The 21,067-nt window shown below is 30.7% G+C and overlaps 2 protein-coding genes across 7 annotated transcripts in view; one reads left to right on the top strand and one right to left on the bottom strand.

Annotated features, from left to right (window-relative positions):
* Positions 1-21,067, top strand: part of LOC119604591 (suppressor protein SRP40) — a 142,200-nt gene that overhangs the window by 37,736 nt on the left and 83,397 nt on the right. For all 6 annotated transcript variants that reach the window (XR_005231531.1, XR_005231530.1, XM_037957324.1 and 3 more), the window contains one exon: positions 19,436-19,555. Coding sequence is in view for 1 of the 6 variants with exons in the window: in XM_037957341.1 (XP_037813269.1) it covers positions 19,553-19,555 (3 nt within the window). In the remaining 5 variants the exon portion in view is untranslated. Of the gene's footprint in view, positions 1-19,435; positions 19,556-21,067 lie in introns of those variants that run through there.
* Positions 1-21,067, bottom strand: part of LOC119604580 — a 49,185-nt gene that overhangs the window by 27,742 nt on the left and 376 nt on the right. The window lies entirely within an intron of this gene.

Below are 21,067 nucleotides of genomic sequence, written 5' to 3'. Positions count from 1 at the left end.
TTGCTGTTGTTGTTGCGTTGTGTTGAATTTCGAAAAAGAGAAAGACTTGTGGGTTGAAATATAAAAAAAGATAAAAACACACAAACGCACACGTATATTCAACAACATCAACAACAAAAATAATAATAATAATAAAAATAAAAATCCAACAAAATGTACTTTTCTTTGTAGTTTTAAAAATTTAAGACTTTAACATTTCGAAGTAGCATAATCTTTACCTTGTCTGTTTGTCTCTCTGCCCGTCCGTCCGTCGCTCCCTCCGTCTGTATTCTCTCAGCAGAGTACGAGTATGAATCAGTAAAATTCTTTAAACACAAAATTTTAAGTTTTTTTCAGTTTTGAGAAAAATAAAATTGTATAAATTGCAGTCAGTAAGTATTTGTTTCGTTCGGTTTATTATTAAAAAAAATGAATAAAACTTAAGGAAAAACGAACAATTCTGTTAGTATTGCCAATGGGAAATTAACATGAGATGTGACTGCACTCATGTTGTTAAATTTGAACGCATAAACATGCCAGTCACTTGGTGGCATTGGAGCTCAAAGTTAGAAAAGAGCGCATTGGTGAGAAAGACTTAATAGTGATAATTTCTCTTTATTTGTCTTGAATTTCTGATTACAATTGAGAGTCAATCGCGAGTTCCAATTGTAATAGGATCGTTTGGCCAATTGGTAATTAGATCATTTCTTAATGATGTACAATTAAAATTAGTTTTCTTTAGTTACTAGTCACACATTGTCTGCGAGATATTGTATGTTAATAAAACTTTAACATTTGGAGTTATAATAAATAAATCGGTTCAATATTCTATTTTACTGTTTTATTGAGTTTAAGTATATTACAATACAAGTTAGGTCCTTTTGTTTCAGTCCTTTTTATCATTTTTTACATCAATCTTATAGAAAATCAAATACGTTGGCGCGTCATAATGTCCATAGATGTTATGACACACTAAATTGAGTCATAATGTCCCTGGACGTTATGACCAATACCCCAGAGTTTAAAATTCCTGCGCACGGCCGATGGCCGGCTATCCAGGACGCTTTTTAAAAATAATCCAAAATGCAACACACACCAAATTTGGGAGCAATTCTTTTCGGGATAAGGCTGTTCCTTTCTTAAATTCTAAACAAATTTTTCAATACATTTCTGTTTTAAAAGCGTCAAAATGTCATTTTAGAAAAAGTGACATAATGTCCCTGGACATTGTGTCGCTTTATGGTATGCCATAAAGTCTATGGACATTATGACACGCCACCTCAAATATCAATACAAACCCTACCGGATGCATAATGACTACATTATCTGACATTAACTTAGCAACCAAGCAATTATGTAAACTTCATTATGAAAAATCTGGGAACGTCACGCTATATCATTCAGAAAAGTTTTCCTTCTATCATGAGTCCAAATCCAAAGATATCCAATAAATGCTTTGGTAATTCGGATTTCCTTCTGTAGTTATAATTGAAGTTATCATCGAAGAACTGAAAAATATTGGTACTTCGTTATTCAAATGGTACTTTTAGATTGTTTATAAAAAAAGAACTGAAAATTCTGATACTTTATAAATTTTCTTTAAAATATTTAAAGATCTGAATTTTATTTTAATATCGATTAGGGTAGGGAAGTAATCAGGGTACGCTAGTATATGCATAAATGGTAACAACAAAAGTAGAAAAGACTAATCTAGTTACCCAATATTACATTCAGAAAAGTGATAATTTTGGGCATATTGGGAACCAATCGTTTACCGTTGGAAACTATACACATAATCAGCGTCTAATCGGTGTAAAAGATCTCTGACAAGCGCGAAGTCTAAAGACCTCTTTTTAAAGTGGAAAAGAAAACAAAAATATGAAAATAAATGAAAACAATCTCATGTGCTAAAAAAAACATAATCCATACCTGACAAACAAAAAGTTCATGGATTTTTATACTGTGTCGTAACTTTTCTGTCCATAAAATATTTGTAAGCCAGTAAACAGAACTGAACTGAGCCGAACAGAATTGAACTGAACAAAAGTGCCAGAGCTAAACAGACAAGCAAGCAATTGTAGCTTGTTAGTACCTTCGAGGTTGCTGTTTGCCTAGTTTTATTATTATTTTTTTTCATTTTAACTAAAGCTAAAGTCAGTGGTGGTTGCTAAATTCTCAACTATTGTTGAGTTTAGTTCATTCTGAAATTGAATGTAAACTTCAAATAAACACATACAAACATACCAAAATTTGTACTTGTATTCCAAAGTACGAGTATATTTAACATTCTATTCACCTCCATCCCCCCACAATACACTCCCTCATGATTCAAAATTTATTTCTAATTCTACCACCGTCACCGCTACCACCACCACCAACTACTTCTTTACCCACCACTATCATCGCACTGTTATTTGCTTCACGTGCTACTTTGGATTTCAAATACTGTGGGATGGATGACTGTGATGAATATTTTCTTCAATTTACTCATTTACTCATGAATGTCGTCGTCGTCATCGCCATCCTCATCATCCTCCTCAACAACATCTGAAATGAACTAACGAACGAAACGAAATACACACATACACATACAAATGTTCTTTAAAAATAAAGTATAATAACAATAATATAAAACTAAATTGGAAAAAAAAACTGAACAGAACAAAAAATACTTTTATAAAATAAAACGAAAATCTCCTTCATACACAACATTTTCAAAGCCGCCTGCACTTAGTTTAGCTGCTTTTAACGATACGAAAAAGCAAACAACGAACGAACGTTGGAACGAAAGACAGCCACAGGCAATGGGACAGTCAGTAGACACAGGCTGATAGAAGATAATCAGGGTAACCAGAACTAATACTACAAATAATCGAAAAAGATTTTCGATTGAACCATTTAACTTTAGAATTTGACTTTATTTGCGAAATCAAAAATATTTTACTAGATTAAATTATTTTCAGTTAAATATACAATTTTCTTTCAGTTTTAGTTTTTTACTAAATTACTACATATCCAATATAATTACAAAATTCTTTTAAATATATTTTTTTTAATTATTTTCATAAAATTTATACGGGGCTTAATATTAGACTTTGTGTTCGATAAAAATTTTTTAAATTAGTTTTTCTTTTGGTTACTCTGATAGTAGTAAAAGACGAGGGTTGGTTAGTACGTTTCTCCCTCTTTACTTGTGAACAGAAATATTCACGTGACTTTAAAAGAATACATTTGTCATCGAAAACAAAAGATACCATGATAAAGACTAAATATAGAAATATAGAACGGATTTTCGAAAAAAAACTATATACTCATTAAATACTCAATTTTATAGCTAGATTTTTCAAAAAACCTCTGAATTTTTATATAAAACAAACAGGGTATTAGTTCACTTGACAAACAGGGTATTAGTTCACTTGGCCTCGGATAGATCCGCTGGATCGTGCAGGAAATTGGCTCCTAGCAGATTTAGACTATACTCAGCTAGGGCAGGGCATTGACAGTGGAAGTGAGTAATACTCTCTTCTTCATCTTCATCTTGGCAGCTCCTGTAGAAGTTATTACTGGGTAGGTTCAGTCTTCTAGCATGGAGCCCAAAGGGCCAGTGTATTAGGGCTTGTGATTTTTGTGAGTCATACAACGACCCATGATCTTTGCTAGTCTACAGGTAGACTCAATCGACCAGTCTACAGGTAGACTCAATCGACCATATTAGTTCACTTGACCCAATTACTCTAGACATCCGAGACGGATGTCAGCCTCGGATAGATCCGCTGGATCGTGCAGGAAATTGGCTCCTAGCAGATTTAGACTATACTCAGCTAGGGCAGGGCAGTGACAGTGGAGGTGAGTAACACTCTCTTCTTCATCTTGGCAGCTCCTGTAGAAGTCATTACTGGGTAGGTTCAGTCTTCTAGCATGGAGCCCAAAGGGCCAGTGCTCGTCACCACTGCAATTAAGATCCGTAAATTCGCTCTCGGAAACTGTATTAGGGCTTGTGATTTTTGTGAGTCATACAACGACCCATGATCTTTGCTAGTCTACAGGTAGACTCAATCGACCATCTGTGTTGCGCAAGCTCGTGGAGTTTATCATGAATCGAGCGTTTGCAGCTTGATAGCGGTAGTGGAGCGGTGCGAAGGGTACCTGTTATCATTAGCGATTTGCCACTTTCGTGACATTTGCTGCTCCCATTTCCGAGAATGAATCGGCAGGTTTAAAAACAAATCATTTAGAGTCAATATAATCAACTTGTACTTTGTTGAAAGCCTCCTCGATATCGAGGAAGGCAGCAAGTGTATATTTCCGCTGCTCTAGAGTCTTTTCTATGTGACCCACTAAGGAATGTAATGAAGTCTCAACAGATTTACCTTTCATGTAGGCATGTTGGGGCAAGAGATTTGGTTTGATATTCATTCTTAGATGTATATCAATGATCCTTTCCAATGTTTTCAGAAGAAAGGAGAACAGACTGATCGGTCTGAAGTCCTTTGTCTTCGAATAGGAGGACTTTTCTCCTTTAGGGATAAAGACCACTTTGCACTTGGTCCAAGCTTCGGGTATATACGACTATATTTGAGACAGTCGTTATATAACCAAATTATCCAAGGCATTACATAGACAGCATTGTGTTGCAAATCCGCAGGTATTACCATCAGGACCCAGTGAGGGGTCAAAACTTAACAATTTGGAAAGTTTCCTGGCTGCTGGTCGTCCAACTGCCACACAGTTTCTGAATAAAACTCAGGACTGGAGGAGTTGCCGATAAGATCATTCTACGCCGCTACAGATGGTTCTCCAGGATTTGCGCTTTGCATTTCTTATCAGGTTTTTAAATCTATTTACAAAGGTCTTGTAAGAAATCCGATTTCCCGTTTTCATTGCCTCAATAAATAGGGGTTTAAATGACAATCTGGGCATTCGTGATCAAATATAATTTGTATTTAAGTGATCAACAATTAGGTATTTTGGAATTTCTAACTATTTATCGGAAAGTAGTTGGTTCAAAAACCTTCTCATTTGAGTAAGTTCTCATACAAACTAATATCACACAAAAAAATTAAATTGAATTCATTCTATAAAACTCTGTTCGTACTGTACGAGTATGACACAAAAGAATGTGAAGCCAGCCAGCCACCAGTATAGAGGCAAATGTTCAGAAAACAAAAATGTATATAAAAACCAACATGCCGTGCCAGCATTATCGCAACGCTCTATCACTGACATATTTCGTCTTTAGTAAAAAAAAATCGAATAAATGAAAAAATAAAATACAACACACAGAGGCATAAATACAACCGACGACTATACACATAAATACTTTAGATATGTTTGAATGTATGTGTACAATGTTTATATATGTATATTGAATGAATACACACAGATACTCATTTTCGAAATGTAGAAAATTGTATGTTCGTTGTTTATATTGTGTAGTACGTAAATTTATAAGAAAACAAAAAAATATATAAAAAACAAGAAATAAAACTAAATGTCGAAAGCAACCAAAACCAAGGAGTTCATACCAAATAACATTCGAACAAAAGATGCCAACGAGCGTAGTCTCAAGGGGAGTGTCTACTATTAACCTTGAGTTTTAACAATCATTTTGTAGTAGTTTTCAACGGAATATACTACATATTTTATGTAGTTTAAAATTTACCTTGTATATGGAAATACTTAAATGAACTGGGCTTAGTAGAGGAATATTTACCTAAATTTTATTTCTAGTTCAAAACACGTTCAATCGATTTTTTTTATTATATTTATTTTTTTATACATTACTAGTCTACAGATTAGTTTATAGAATAGTTCATAGACTAGTTAATACATTAGTCCATTGACTGGTTAATAGTCTAGTCAGTAGACTAGACCATCGATTTATCCATTAACTATTCAATATATAGTCCATTAACGAGTCCGTAGACTAGAAAATAGGTAGAAAAGCAGACACGTACTTATGTACTTTTAATCCTAAATTAAATTTTTTCATGTCTGATTTTCGATATAAAAACTTGCTATCCCTACCCCTTATTTTACCCTACCTAATTTCTATATATAAAACATAAATGTGGATTTTTGTATAATTGACCAATATCGGTTGCAAAAAATCTAAATCGATTTAGCTATGTTCGTCCGTTCATGTTAAACCTTGTAATCAAACTATAGGTCGCAATTTTCAAGATAATTGAATGAAATTTTGCATATGATCTTCTATTGTCACTGGGACGAAGCCTATTGATCGGGCCCCCATACAACAAAATTGTTTTCAATTAAACCTCAAATTTTAAATGAAGAATTTAAATATCTATTGAAGATTGAGAATTTAATTTTAAATCCCCTATTACATTACTACGCTCTTGGTATCTTGCTGATATTTTTTTGTTGTTTTTTCGTTTATGACTATTTTTTGTTGTTGTAGATGAAATAACATTTGCGTCGTCGTTTCATTTTCTTCGTTCACACAGTTCACAAACAAGTATGCATTAGACTCAACTAACAACTGAACGAACTAACAAACGATAGATATAAAAGATAGATAGATACACACAGCTAGCTACATAGATACATAGATAGTTGGTTACTTTTTGTTTTTGTTTCTGTTATTGTATTCGTATATTGTTGTATCTGTGTGTACTTTGTATGGATTGTTGGATTGCTGTGATGAACATTGTGCTCTTCATTTTATTATTATTTTTTATTTTTTTTTCAGTTTTCTATGGTGTGGCTTTCCTGCTCTTACCCCTCCCTCTGTTCCAACTTTTTCATCAATACTTTGCTATCTGTTTTAGTTTGTTGTTGTTGCTTTAATTTATTTTTTTTTCTGCTGTATTTAGCAGTATCTAACGAAACGTATGAAAAAAAAAATGTTAAAGAAGAAAAAAATGTTTGAAAAAAGAACGTAATTTTATTTAAGAAGCATTTGTTGTGTTGGAAACCCAAAATAATATTACGACCCTCTTTAAATAACTTCCTTTTGGTACGTCGTTGTTAATGTTGTTCCTTTTGATGTGCGGAAAAATTAAGATTGAGAAGCATCCGCTGTTGGTGTAACGATGATACTGCTTTGCTGTATTCATGTGTTCACCACTCGAAGGATGAATTGCGATTGAGGCGAATAATGGACTTTGACAGTCCTGTTTTTCAGATTTTTTTATTGTCTATGCTTGTATTTTTGCCGTGTTTTTTGTTGTTGTTATTGTATTATTTGCATGTATGAACGTGTAGTGCACGTATGCATGTAGAAGTATTATATCTTTCTACAACATATATTTTTATTTACAATTTTTCTATGGCAATTTGTTGTTGTTTTTATTGCTATTTTCCAAATTACTTGTTTGCTTAAGTTTTGTCGCTGCTGAAGCTGTTGGATGTGCTCTCGATTTTTATTTAGTTTTTGCTGTTGGCTGGCTGGCTGGTTGGTTGGTTGGTTGCATTTCAACTTCTATGCAATGTTGGTTTTCAATATTTTATATTTTTGAAATTTATTAAAATTATAAACGCTGCATTCTTGATGTTGTGTAGTTTTTTTCTCTTTGCACTGCGCTGTGACTGTGGCTGCTGATGCTTTCGTTGTTCGGTATTTTATTTTTATTTTTGAGATTTTGGTTGTTGTGGAAATCTCTGTTTTTACGACTTTTAGAAATTGCTAGTATTTTAATTCTTTCTACACAATTGGTGCATTCATTCGGTTTTTTTTTTGTTTGCCTCATCCGTCCATGGTGAATATACTCACTGTGCTGTAATACGATTTAGTTGTTGTCGGCATTTTGACTTGATTTTTTATTATTTTTAAATGCTTCCGTTTTAGTTCTATTTCGGTTGTATTGCATTTTTTGTTAAGTTTTTTTGAGGTTTTCTTTGGACTTGGTTTGTTGTTCTATTTTGGTACACACACATGTAAACTTATTTAAGTTGTTTATAAATAAAAAAGCTCAATATACATATGTGTGTGTTTTACTTGTGAGAGAGATTTAAATTTGCAAAAAGTCACAATTTATTTTGTTGCACTTGCAGCAGTTGAGTTTTCAATAGTATCAAGTCTAGCAAATAAACGAACAGATAGACAGCGAAACAAACAACATAAATGCATCCGTTTTCGCTGTCGTCGTCATCATCTTTATTGCCTGATGTTGCGATGATGGCACGGAGAATGACGATGATAATGATGATTCAGGTTTTTCTTGAAAATTCTCTGTTACTTAACAGCAGTAATATCAGCCTTTTTTGAGCAAATTGTTGTTGTCGTTTTCGACAACTAGGATTTCTCAACAGTTTACACTTGTTCATTTGTTATTGCTTGGTAAATCTTATTGCTTTTGTGTACTGATCTGATCTGAGAAACAGTTAGATTTTTTTAATAGCACTACAATTAGTTTTGTTGCTGTTGTTTTATCCGACGGCTTCGACATTTATGGCTTTTTCCATTATTTTACCATGATTGCATTAAGCATTTGCTGTCGATTTACAAATTTATCATTAGAAATATGTAGTAGGTCGGATTTGTATCTAACAGACGCGACACAACTTAGGTTGTTTTGTCATCAACATCAGTGATCAGTGATACTGAATTCTAGGCTTATGTGGAAAAACTTCTTGAATTTTCAGACATTTTGCAAACTACGTATTTGTCGTTAAAATATATACATATGTATGTACTTAGTAAAAACTTTTTCTCACTTTTTTTAATTACGAAACTATGTAATTTTTAAATTGTTATGAAAAAAACATTACTTGGTAATTACATTGGATTTTATTTTATGTGTGAATTCGAAAATATTTGGGCCGAATTATCGCATACGTGATCAAATAGGCTTTTGTAACAAAAACTCATTACTGCAAATTAGGCTCAATTTGACTCCTGTATTTTAATTTAAAATGTAAGTTCTTCGAATGGAATTATGCTAGAACTGACTTCCTTAAGTGCTTACATACATATGTACATATCGAGAGACTATAGCAGATATCTCTCATTTTCATAAAAATGAGATTTTGATGGCAAAATATTTCGCACACAATCCCATCTGTGATATACATAAATTTCCAAAAAAAAAAAAATATTTTTTGAGCATTTTATAACATTTTGCAATCTTAAAAAAAGTCTTGAATACATAACCTATTTTTTCTCCAAAAATTGTCTGAACTGTATTGATAATTTTTTGTCGCAAAACTTACTAATTCGGATATTCTGAAGACAAATCCATCAAATTTTAAAGAGAAAATATTTTTGGCAATTTTATAGCAAAGAAACATTTTTGAATGCAAAACTCTCCATCTTTTTCAAAAATTTCTTTAAACTCTATTATTTTGGATAATTTTCAAGTTTTTTATTATTTGGATAATTTTCAAGTTTTCTTACAAATTTGAATATTCGTCAAAATATTTAAAATCAACCTAATGGTTTTCGCGATGTCGGTCGCCCATTATGATACTTAAAATCTTCTTGAATTAGCGAAATACTGTTTAAATTAAAATAATTTAGATATCTACAGCGAAAAGTTGTCCTTGAGGTTATCATACTGTTATTAATAATCATCATTATCTTTACAACAACAAAGTGAATTTTGTGAAAAACTCTCTTCAATATGACCCTTAAATCAACAATGAAGTTTATAGTTCTTACTGTGCCAATAATTTAGTTGATTACTTTACGTACATACATATTAATTTTATTATTTTATAATACATAATTGGTAACTTCTTTACAAAATTAATTTAAAATTTAAGTTTAGACAAAATTCTTCTAAATTTGTATTTTTCTTTTAATTATTTAACATAATGCAAATTGCAATAGTTTTCTATTAAAATCTGTAAACAGAAACTTTTTCGTATATTTAATTATAAAATAGCCGGTTTTTAAAGTCTAACAAGTGTGACTCGCACATAAACAAACAATAACAATAGCAAATCACCTCACTGGCAAGTACAAACATACTATTTAAAAAAAAAATGTAAACAAACAAAAAAAAATAGCAATAAAAAACAAAAACATATTCTCAAACCATAAAAATGCCAGTACCAAAAAGAAAAAAAATGAAACGACCTTTAACGCATTTTTTACGTCATTAAAAAACAAATACAAACGTACACATTCACTTCCCAACAAACCAAGCCATAATCAAAATATAACTACATTTTAAAATAAACTTATAATAAAGAATTTTCTACAACATTTCATAAGGATACTTATGATAGGTTTATTTTAATGGAAATTATAAATACTTTTAAAATAATGCTTAAAAAACGCTTCGTATAGCAACAATATTTGCAATAATACTTGCTGTACACTTAGTTAGGATAACAAGTTTTACAAATGTGATTGTAAAAGACTAATGATCGCAATAGTTTTGTAATTGTTTTCCTATAAGATATCCCGTTATTTTATTGCGTGTTTTTCTTATTATTATTCTTCTTCATTTCAGTCTTCTTGTTTAGTTTGGCAAAGGCAGTGTTTTTAAGTGTTTAAGAGTGTAATTTTATAAAATAAAGTAATATAAAATTTGTGTTTAAAAATGGTAATTTAATTAATATATAAAAAATGCCACATAATAAAACAATGTGCTTTTTTATTTTATAGATGCCGCTTTTTCTATAGGATTGAGGGAGGACGAGTTCATAAAAAGTATAAACAAGTCTTTTCCATTTACCAATAATAGACTAATACGTAAAATATATATAGAAAAGTGCAAAATTGTAGAAAGTATAATTGAAAAATATCAGTAAAGTAATGAAAAATAAAAAATATGTATGAAACAAAAAAAAATATTGTTTTAATTGAATTAACAAGCTTATAAAAATGTTACGAAAATAAGCTTACTTCAATCATGTTTCAAAAACTATTTTTCAGTAAGCTTATTTCATAATTGCGATTCTAAGCTTGTTGTAAACTGCAACTAGGAATATTATCACAAGGGTTCAATTTTCTTGATAAAATAATTGTTAACAAGCATTTTACAATAATTATCATAATAGTTTTGCAAACCTAACGCTTATGGTAGTAAGTTTGTTATAAACGAATTTTAAAGCTTTTTGGTTTGTTGGGTTATGTATGTATATATTTCCCCATCTTCTTCATCATCATTAATATACAACAACAAGTAATAAAAACGGAACTACAATACAAACATAATAAAAGTGAAAAATAAAAACAAAAATCAAAAGAAAAGAGAAAAGGCCGTTTATAAAAAAAAATTATAATGACACCACCAATAACAACAAAAATACTCAAAACAATTACACTGTTAATGGAAACCACAATGAAGTAAAAAAAAGAGAGAATTTAACTCTTCAAGTTGTGATAAAAATTCCATCACTTTCAACAGCAAAATATCAACAAGTACTTAATACCAATACTTTGTATCTTAAGAAATTAAATTATATGTATGTACTTCATGTAGTAAGATAAAGTAATGACCATAGATACTATGAATCTAAAGATTGTTGTTAATGTTTGGTATTGTTTTTCGCTATTTCTTTTGAATAAATTATTTTGACAAAGGAAGAACTTCATACATCGTTTGAATTCGTTACTACTACGATGTCGTATTTTAAGTATTTTATCAGCTTCCATGCTGATTTTTAAAACGGATAGTTTTAACGCAGAGCCTTTAATCAACATACCTAGTCTGAGGCATTGAATTATGGAGATTGGTCAGTGTCACCAGACATTAACATATTTTTCGATAGCCAGAAGGATAATAAATGGGATAATGGACCATTCCTAAAGTCATAGGACTTTCAAAATTAATAGATCATATGTATTTCCCATAGATTAGTTACAAGACTAGTCAATAGACTGGTTAACAGGCTAGACAATATATTGCCTTTCTATGGACTACACTAAACTTAACAATAGACTACTGTATAAACTAGACTATATACTAGTCTGAGACTAGACAGTAGACTGTGTTCAAATATTATTTCATAGAGTAGTCTTTAAATAGTCTACAGACTAGACATTAGACTAGTCCATAGAATATTTCATATATTAGTTCAAAAACTTATTCATATACCAGTCACTAGACTACACCCAAAACTAGTTAAGAAAATACCCCATAGAAAAGTCAGTAGGCTAGTCCGAAGACTGGTAAAAAGTACATTAAGCGCCTATTCAAAATTGCACTTAAAAGACCTTTAAAAAGTATGTAAAATTTTAGCTTTTGAAGAAAAAAAAAAAAAAAAAAAAAAGTAATACTAGAAAAGTATTGTGTTTGGTAAATGTTTTTACTGCTTGTCTGGTTATAATCTATTCCAAATTTCTTAACAATATAGGAGAATATGAACAAGAATTGTATTTTTGCTCTTCTGAATTTTAGTAAACATTTGACCGAAGTCGGTAGTCCTTTGAACTTTTTGTCAGAAGTATAATTTTAAATTATTTCAATAGGGAAATAAATTAAAAAATGGACAAAATGGGTCATTGGTGTGCAATTGTATTTTTGATAAAATATTTGTACCAACAAATTTATAATTGCTCCAATTTTGTAAATCCTGGACACAGGATTACGGACTAACTTGTCCACCGAGTAGAACTGGAAACTTTATCTGTAGTGTCAGACTTGAAAATATATCCAAATATCTTGGCACTACTTTCAGGAAACTGAGTTTTTCCATTAAAATTTTTCATCAAAAATAGCGTTCAACCGGCCTAAAATTACCTTAAGTGTATTTTATATAATTTGATCCTTTCAACAAATTTTGTTTAATAAATATTGTTTTAAAGAAAAGTGTATAATTAATAACACAGAAACTTAATATAAGGTTGTTGATTCTAGTGGCGTAATTCGTTTTGAAAGATTAGGTCAAAATAAAGAAGTTTGCATTGTTTCTGAAACGATTTTTGATTTTCTGTCTTTTAAAAATTTTAAATTTTACTTGCAATTTTATGCCATTAGTTTCTTAATTATTTACCTTCTAATAAATATTTATGCCAATTCTCTTATATGAATATTTGAATGAAATCTCTTTTATAATAAATTTAAAAGGGTATGTATTTTATAAATTATTCAATCAATAATTAATAAACAAAAGATTAGACAACAATAATCATGTTATAAAATTATACGTCATAAAATATTAATCGTCACAGTAATTTAAAAATAGCACGTTTATTTTTGTAAACAAACCATAAATCAAACATTTTACGATCTTCATCAGTTTTTTATTTTTATTTTCATTTTTTTTTTTTTTTTTTCAAAAAACACACGAGACATTTATTCTACACACCTAATTAAACACTTGACCGCCAATCATTCATAAATAATGAGAACAACAACAATAAAAACAAAGAATTATAAAATAATAATAAACAGAAACGGCAGGCCACTACCACTGCCACCACTACTAACTAACAGCAAGCAACACTTTTGCCGGCGAGGCGACGACAGCTGATGAAAAACCAAACAGATGAAATCAGCAAATCCCGACCTACGACTACATGTGATGGCGCGTGCCAAACTAATAAAAAACAATAACAAAAAAAGTAAAAAACAACAATAAAAAAATTAAACCATAATATATTTATAAATAGTATGAATGAATGTATGGACTGCGTGCATGTGTATTAAATAAAATAAAAATTAAATGACAAAATAAAAAAAAAACGATTAAATTAAGACACAAACAAATACCCCCATCAAACAGCAGCAGAGCGAAGCAGCGTAGCAGCAACACTCTACTTTATTACAAGTTATTGTTGCTGCTGTTGTTGCTTCTACAACAGCTACCAGTACTACTTTACAAAATATTCAGCTAACGAGAGTTGGCGGCAAAGATATGAGAACGCATTAAAATTGGAACGCATTATTTAAAACCAAAAATATAAAACCAATAAGAAAAAAAGAGGCAAAATTTAAAAATCCTAACTGCGCTCTCCGCGTTAGACAGAACGTAATAAAAAAAGAAAACAAAAAAAAAAATGCTGTTTAAAAAGTTCAATATATTAAAACATTATTTTTATTAACAAAACAAACCCTTTTTTCGGTTTTTGTTTTGCTTTGCATTTTCTAATCAACAACATCTACATCATTATTAGGCTTTCCTAATAACAAAAACAAGTCTCTAAAATACTTAAAACATACACACAAATACATACAAATCTAAAAAAAGAAAAGAGTAGAAAAAAACATGAATGCCAAGCATAAATTTTATTTATTTATTATTTTTATTTTGATACATTCAATGCGTATAAAAAGTTATAAAAATTCCAATAAACAACAACAACAAGCAAAGACAAGGAACGAGTGAAAAATTGATTTATTTTACCATGTGTCCATATGTCTGTCTGAGAGTGAGTTTTTCGCTATGAATGAATGTAAGAAAGAAAACCACTTGTGTCACCGGTAATAAAATTATAACAGCAAAAAGAGCAAAAAAAAAAAAAACATAAACAAAGCTGCAGCAGCAACAACCATAATAATAACAACAGCAAGAAAGTAATAAATAAAAAGTAAAATAAAAACAAAAACAGCACGACCTCACTTAACCCCCTTTTGAAAACAAATTTTCGACACACAATCACCATTATCATCGCATTTTATAGTAAAAATTGTGAATGAAAAATAAAAAAAAAAAAAAAAAATGTAAACAAGAGAACAAGTACATGCTACTCTTTTTTTATTATTACTTTTCTTTGTTGTTGTTATTATTGAGAGTACAAAATACAATTAGTTTTATTTTCATTTATTTATATTTATTTCGATTTTAATATGCATGAATTATAATACTCCTCGTTTAAAGTACTCGTTAGTAACTACTAATCCAAAACTTTAAATATGGATCGCTGGTCGATTACTTGAAAACAAATTAAACTCAAACAAAACGTCATAAGAAAAAAACAAATGTCGTGTTGTTTTTTTGTCCAAATGTTAAATGAATGAAAATTGGCCGTTTAATAAATGTTTTTCTTTTTTTAATTTTATTTATTTTTAACATTGCACTCACACCACTTTGGTTTTTTCTTTTAACAGAAAAACGCAGTTCAAACTGTAAAGAAAATTTCAATTCGATACAAAATTCGATATTAAATCGATAGTACGAGCAGAGATGAGTACAAAATTTAAAGTTTGATAGAGAGTGCAGGAAGAAATAAAAAATGGAAGGAATCTTCTGGCTGTTTGGGTCTATAAATATTGTATGTTTGTAAAGGTATATGTAGTGTGCTATAAATATTGGCTGTTGCAGCAACTTATATTGGTTTGTGTGAGTGTGTTGCAATTTTATATTCGTGACCCACTTATAAAAGGTGCAAACGATTGGTCGTTTAAACAAATGAGTAAAATAAAAAACTAAAGTAAATGTTAAAGTCTACATAGCAGGGGTCACTTTTTGTTTTTGTTTTTTTCTATATAATTTTTTTAATGTTACAAAGCCAGTCAAGGATGTCTATTATTGCTTTCTTAACTATTTATGTAAATAAGTATTTCGCTAAGACTTTAGTAACTTAGAACTGAGATTATGAATGTAACAAAAACACATTTCTCGTGTTGTATTATTATTTAACTTGTTTGTTGCGAAGTAAGAATATTATTTATAATTAAATTTTTATTTTATATTAATATAGTAATATAGGTGACACGTACACATTTTAATCTATTCGGCTTTAGCCCCTCCAGTTTCATCAGAAAATAGTCTTTTAGATTTTCACGAAATAATTTTGGTTTTTAAGAATATGTAAGTGATTACATAAAACAATTTAGTTTTGGAACAAAAGCCCATTCCAAACCCCGCATAAGACTCTTGATACTACTTAAGTGATAATTAAAATGAAAGTAAAATATTATAAATAAAACATTGCTGAATGATGACCAACAGAGAATGTAGATTTTGTACAAATTGTTAAAACAGCTGATTACAAAAGCATTGTTTAAAGGCTTTTCCTACCATTCATCTCATCCCTCCGTACATCCATTCGTTCATACGTTCTCATTCATTCACATTTATTCATTTAAGTATGTAGTTTACGTATTTAGCAGTCCATAAGCGAGCAAGTGAGTCTGAGTCTCTGCCGTCTACCTTTTGTCTACCAAGTGTCTGATGCGTAAATTTAAAATGTCTTAATTACTCGGCATCACTCGGTGCATTAAAAGAAGAAAAAAAGATATTCAACCAAATCAACGAAAACTCAAAGAAAGATACAGGCTAAAACAGACATGGAACCACACACATACAGTAACTCTTGTACATCGGAGTACAAACTGCGGTACATTGATATGAAGAACCGTATGTATTTTATTAAAAGAACGTATTTCCTACAGACATACATACATACATACATATGTACGTTAGTAAGTATTTCTTTTCTTTTTGCTTGTGTTTTTTCTTTGTTTTGGTTTTATATTTATGTGACAACATGTCATCACCTATTATTTTACACAAAAGTAGTCAGTCATTCAGTCATTCACTTAGTGATTCTACTTTATATATGGTTGTTGTCGGTGGCTGCTATTGTTGTTGATTTTTTTTTTTTTTTTTGCTGGTGGCTGGTTGCATGCCGCACAGTATGTTGTCGTATCCAAATGTTGTTTTCTGTTGTTGTATTTCTTATCTTTTCAGAAAGTTTGTAGTAGTGCATAAAGTATATCAATATGAACACTCTTGTCAATAATAATAAGTAGACTTGAGACCAATTTGTTTTCAATTAACTAACAAAGATCCTAGGACTTGACTAAAACTAATCCAAATATGTAAAAAATATACTCCATTTAACACTGTAATGTCCTAGGTGTGGACCGCTTAAACCATTCATACATTACATCAGAGTAATGCCTTGCTTGAATTATGGGAGTTCATGATCCGCAACATGGTCCTATGTAATGCAGGCTATGGTCCGTAGTTTTCAAAAAGAAAAAAAAAACATGATCCATGTTTGCTTTACATAGGACTACTAATATAATAAACAAGGAAGGAAGTAGTTCTGGGATTACCTAATTGGATCATATATATAATAATATTTGCAGGGAATAAACTTTATCGTGATGTCACTGGACTTTGGTATTCCACTTTCAGTAGAGACAATTTATGTATATTTATAGTAAAGCGTCTCATAAAATATTGGACCTGAACAATATTTAAAATAATTGTAAAATAAATGTGAGATCATTGTTAAAATTTCATACAATTCCGATAAAGTAAGACCATAGCATAGAGTTTGGAACTTCGGATTTGTCATTATTACAATCGAATCGTTTCTGAAGGGTTCCGAAACACTATTGGATGATCCCGTTATATGTAGGAGGACGGACTGTAATATTTCCAATAACATCTGGACAGTTTCAGAACTTTAATTAGCTGCAAAACTTCAGATAATACAGAGAAAATAAAGCGCATTGAATACATAATCTCTTTACAATGTTAACCTTTCTATACGACTTGTCTTTAGAATAGAAATAACAGTATCATTCGACAAAATTCTTCGAAACTCGGCAGTGTACTTATAACCATAAACAGATATGTACTTCAATTCGCCGAGTAGACTGAATAAAATGCACTTAAAGTGCAAGTAGTTTTTTTCTTTTTGTTTGTTTTTTCTCTATCCATATGTGCGAAGTGCATTGTACAAAATTGGTTACTCATTCATTACTTTATGACATCATAATCTGGCATCTACCGCAATTATACGTATCTGTATGTCTGTATCAATGGCCAAATGAACGTGTGTGTGTTTATAGATGGATGAACCATTCAATAATGATTCAATTAGTACTCGCATGGAATGTAGAGCAACACAGCTTTAAGAACACACTAAATATGAATGTGCTAAAACTACACATCTTTAGGTGTTTATATACGGATGTAAGTATGTATGCCTACACATTATACTTGCAATACAATCGTGCAACAAATTTGTGCGTTTCAGTCAGCACGTGCGTTTTATGTTTGTTTGTTGTACAAGTGCAATGTGGAAGATGAGAATGAATGAATGAATGACTTTACTTAAGTCAATCTTAACTTTATTTATTATGAACAACTAAGTGAAAGACTGGATTGACTGTCGCAATGAAAGATGCTGAGGTGAATGTTGATTGTCCATTTATTTTGTACACATTTTCATAGAAAGAAACTGATTCAATAATGATTGTGTTAATTCAGTGAAATTTTGTACGTGTTGTTCTTAAGAACAAAAAAAAAGCATAAAGAAAAGTGAAATTGATCTGCAAATTATATAACTCATGCTGAAAAGAGTTGTAGTTAAGTAGTAATCAAGATTTGAATTTTAACCCAAATTGAGGAAAAATTTTGTGGAATTTGTTTTGGTTGCAAAGAAATTTTAATTTAGGAATTTATTTAACAATTTGTTTTTAATAGGGAATTATAGTATAGTAGATGCTAGAGTTTAGAAATAAATGGTCAAATCTTCTATTGAACTTCTGCTAGGTTTGGAAGTTATAACTTATACGAATGACTTCAGTATAAATGATTCTCCACTAAGACATTTCATGCCTGAATAAATATCATATTTGGAAGTCTTTGAAGACTTCGCCGTGTTACAGTGAAAAATCCCTTTCAAAATAAAAACAAGTAAGAAAGTATAGTCGGGCGTGGCCGACCATATGATACCCTACACCATTTATGAATATTAAATGTGATTTATTTTTCATTTATCTTCAATATTCCCTTGTTCCGATATATTTAAGCAATTTATGGATTAAAATTAATTTTCTGAAAGAGGCTTTATATGGGGGCTAGGGGTAAATATGGACTAAGCCCGATAAAATTTTGTGAATATATTTATATTTACATAATATTTTATTTTGCTGAATTTCATCGCGATATTTGTGTTTATAAGTTAATTTTGGACATTCAAGTAGTTTTCTGAAGGGGACTTTGTATGGGAGCTAGGGTCAAATGGGGCCCGATCTTTATAAAATTTGGCAGGGTCATCAGGACTTCTATAAAACTTAGTTGTGCCTTATTTTATCGATATACCTGTATATTTAACATAATTATGAGCTCAGAAGCCCTTTTCGGGGGGTTCTGTTCTATAGGGGCTAGGTGAAATAATGGACCGATTTCAACCGTTTTCGTCCTTCGGCCAAAAAAAGCGTGCATGCCAAATTTCATCCAATTATCTTGAAAATTGCGACCTGTACCTTGCGCACAAGGTTTACATGGACAGCCAGCCAGCCAGACGGACGGACATAGCTTAATCGACTCAGAAAACGATTCTAAGCCGATTGGTATACTTTAAGGTGGGTATAGGACGAATATTTTTGCATGTTACAAACATCAGCACAAACCCAATATACCCTCCCCACTAAAGTGGTGTAGGGTATAACAAACCTAAACATTTTTGTCACGGGAATAGTTTTGTGTCAGTTGCCTTTTCCCTATGATATCCATTGACCAAAAGATTGGTATCAATTCAACTCATATCTTAAAATTTTGGAAAATTCCCACACTAAATAATATTATTTTACTTAAAACAATTAACATTCCAAACATATTCTTTTTATTTCAGTGGAATTTTCTAATAAGAGATTTTCCGTCGGCAAACACTTGTATTTTTGTGCCACAAACTTGAAGTACATAGTGATTCTCAATTTGCTTAACCGTTAGCAATGTAGATTCTAAAAAAATGGTAAGTTTTGAAATGTTTATAAACTTTTAAAATTAGCAATTAAAATACACCACCCAAAACTACGTTAATGGTGAATAAAAGAGTCATATGGTGTTTGTTTATTAAATTTGATTCTAACATCTCATGTGTTACATAAATAAATATGAACAATATGTTTTAGATGTTGACAACAGTATTAGTGAGCGCCTAAGTGTAAGTGTTAGTGAGGATTGTTTGTTTGTATGTAAAAATAACATTTCCGGCTTTTTGCAAGGCTTAAGTAAAAAAGAAAAAAAAATATAAAAGAAATTTATAACCATAACATTTGTATTGCTGTTTACTACCTTATTCTCAATTCTTGGCAACATTAGCTAGCAGCGCCAACAAAATAGCAACAAAAACAACATCAACATCATCGCAATAACATAATTTAACTCACCACGGATATAAAAATATAAAAGGAACTTGTAGCGCCAGCGCCAACATTTTGCAAACATTTGACATAATTTAGTTTAATACATTTAATATATGGATGTGAGTGTTTATGTATATGTGTGTGCATATGTGTTTATGTATTCTTTTTTATTTAATTTTATTTATTATGTATGAAAGTATGCATGTATGTATAGAAGAGGTGGTACATACTATGAATGAGTACATAATAATATTTTATTTTTGTTTTTTTTTCTCTCGGTTTGGTTTGATTCTGTTATTGTTGCTGTTGTCGTGTTTTTTACTAGATGTCTGCTTGGGTGTTTAATGGATGCATGATGGTAGTTGCTGTTTTTTCGCGTTTTGTTTTGATTACTGATTCTTGGTCTCTTAGGGGTCTGTCTGTCCGTCTGTCTGTCTGTATGTGTGTTTATAATGTTATTATTGCTTTTTAATTGTTTAACAAGAGATTTGAAAATTCGATTTCATTTTTAGTTGTAAAGTTTGAAGATGATGATGACGATGGGCTAAATTGGAATGAGAATGTATGAATGAATAAGTGTTTCGTTTGTTGGCCTGTTGGGTCGGTCGTTCGTTTGGTATGTTTGAATTTCTATGGCAACAAGCAACAACAATAATAGCAACCAACTAGAGGCAATAAAACCACTAAACACCACAACCAATTGCACGAATTGTTTGTTGTAAATTGTCGTTCACGACAACGATGTGTTTAGGAATTTCAATTTATTTTAGGTTGTCGATTACATACAGACATACATGCTAATACACATAGATACACTTATACACATATGTACGAGTATTTTGAATAAAACTTGAGTTTGTATGAGTATTTTGAAGATATGTATTAGTGTAAGTTTAAGTGTGTGCGTGACTTAAAAGAAAAACGATGCTAAATAACGAGAATCAAAACAAACTATAGAAAAATGTGCCGCTATTTAGAAAATGCATTTTTTATATTATTATTGTTTTCTTCATCTACTTCTCACATTTCATACCTCTTTAAAGTGGATTTGCATGTGGTTTGTTGGTTGGTTGCTTGGCTATCCAACATATTTTGACTTAAACTTAAGGAATATTTGT

The sequence above is a fragment of the Lucilia sericata genome, unplaced genomic scaffold, assembly GCF_015586225.1.
Source record: "Lucilia sericata isolate MDLA Ls3-8-SP2 unplaced genomic scaffold, ASM1558622v1 Contig000014F_arrow, whole genome shotgun sequence".
Taxonomy (NCBI): domain Eukaryota; kingdom Metazoa; phylum Arthropoda; class Insecta; order Diptera; family Calliphoridae; genus Lucilia; species Lucilia sericata.
Note: the sequence above shows the minus strand (reverse complement) of the source record. Positions and strands in the feature narration are given on the sequence as shown.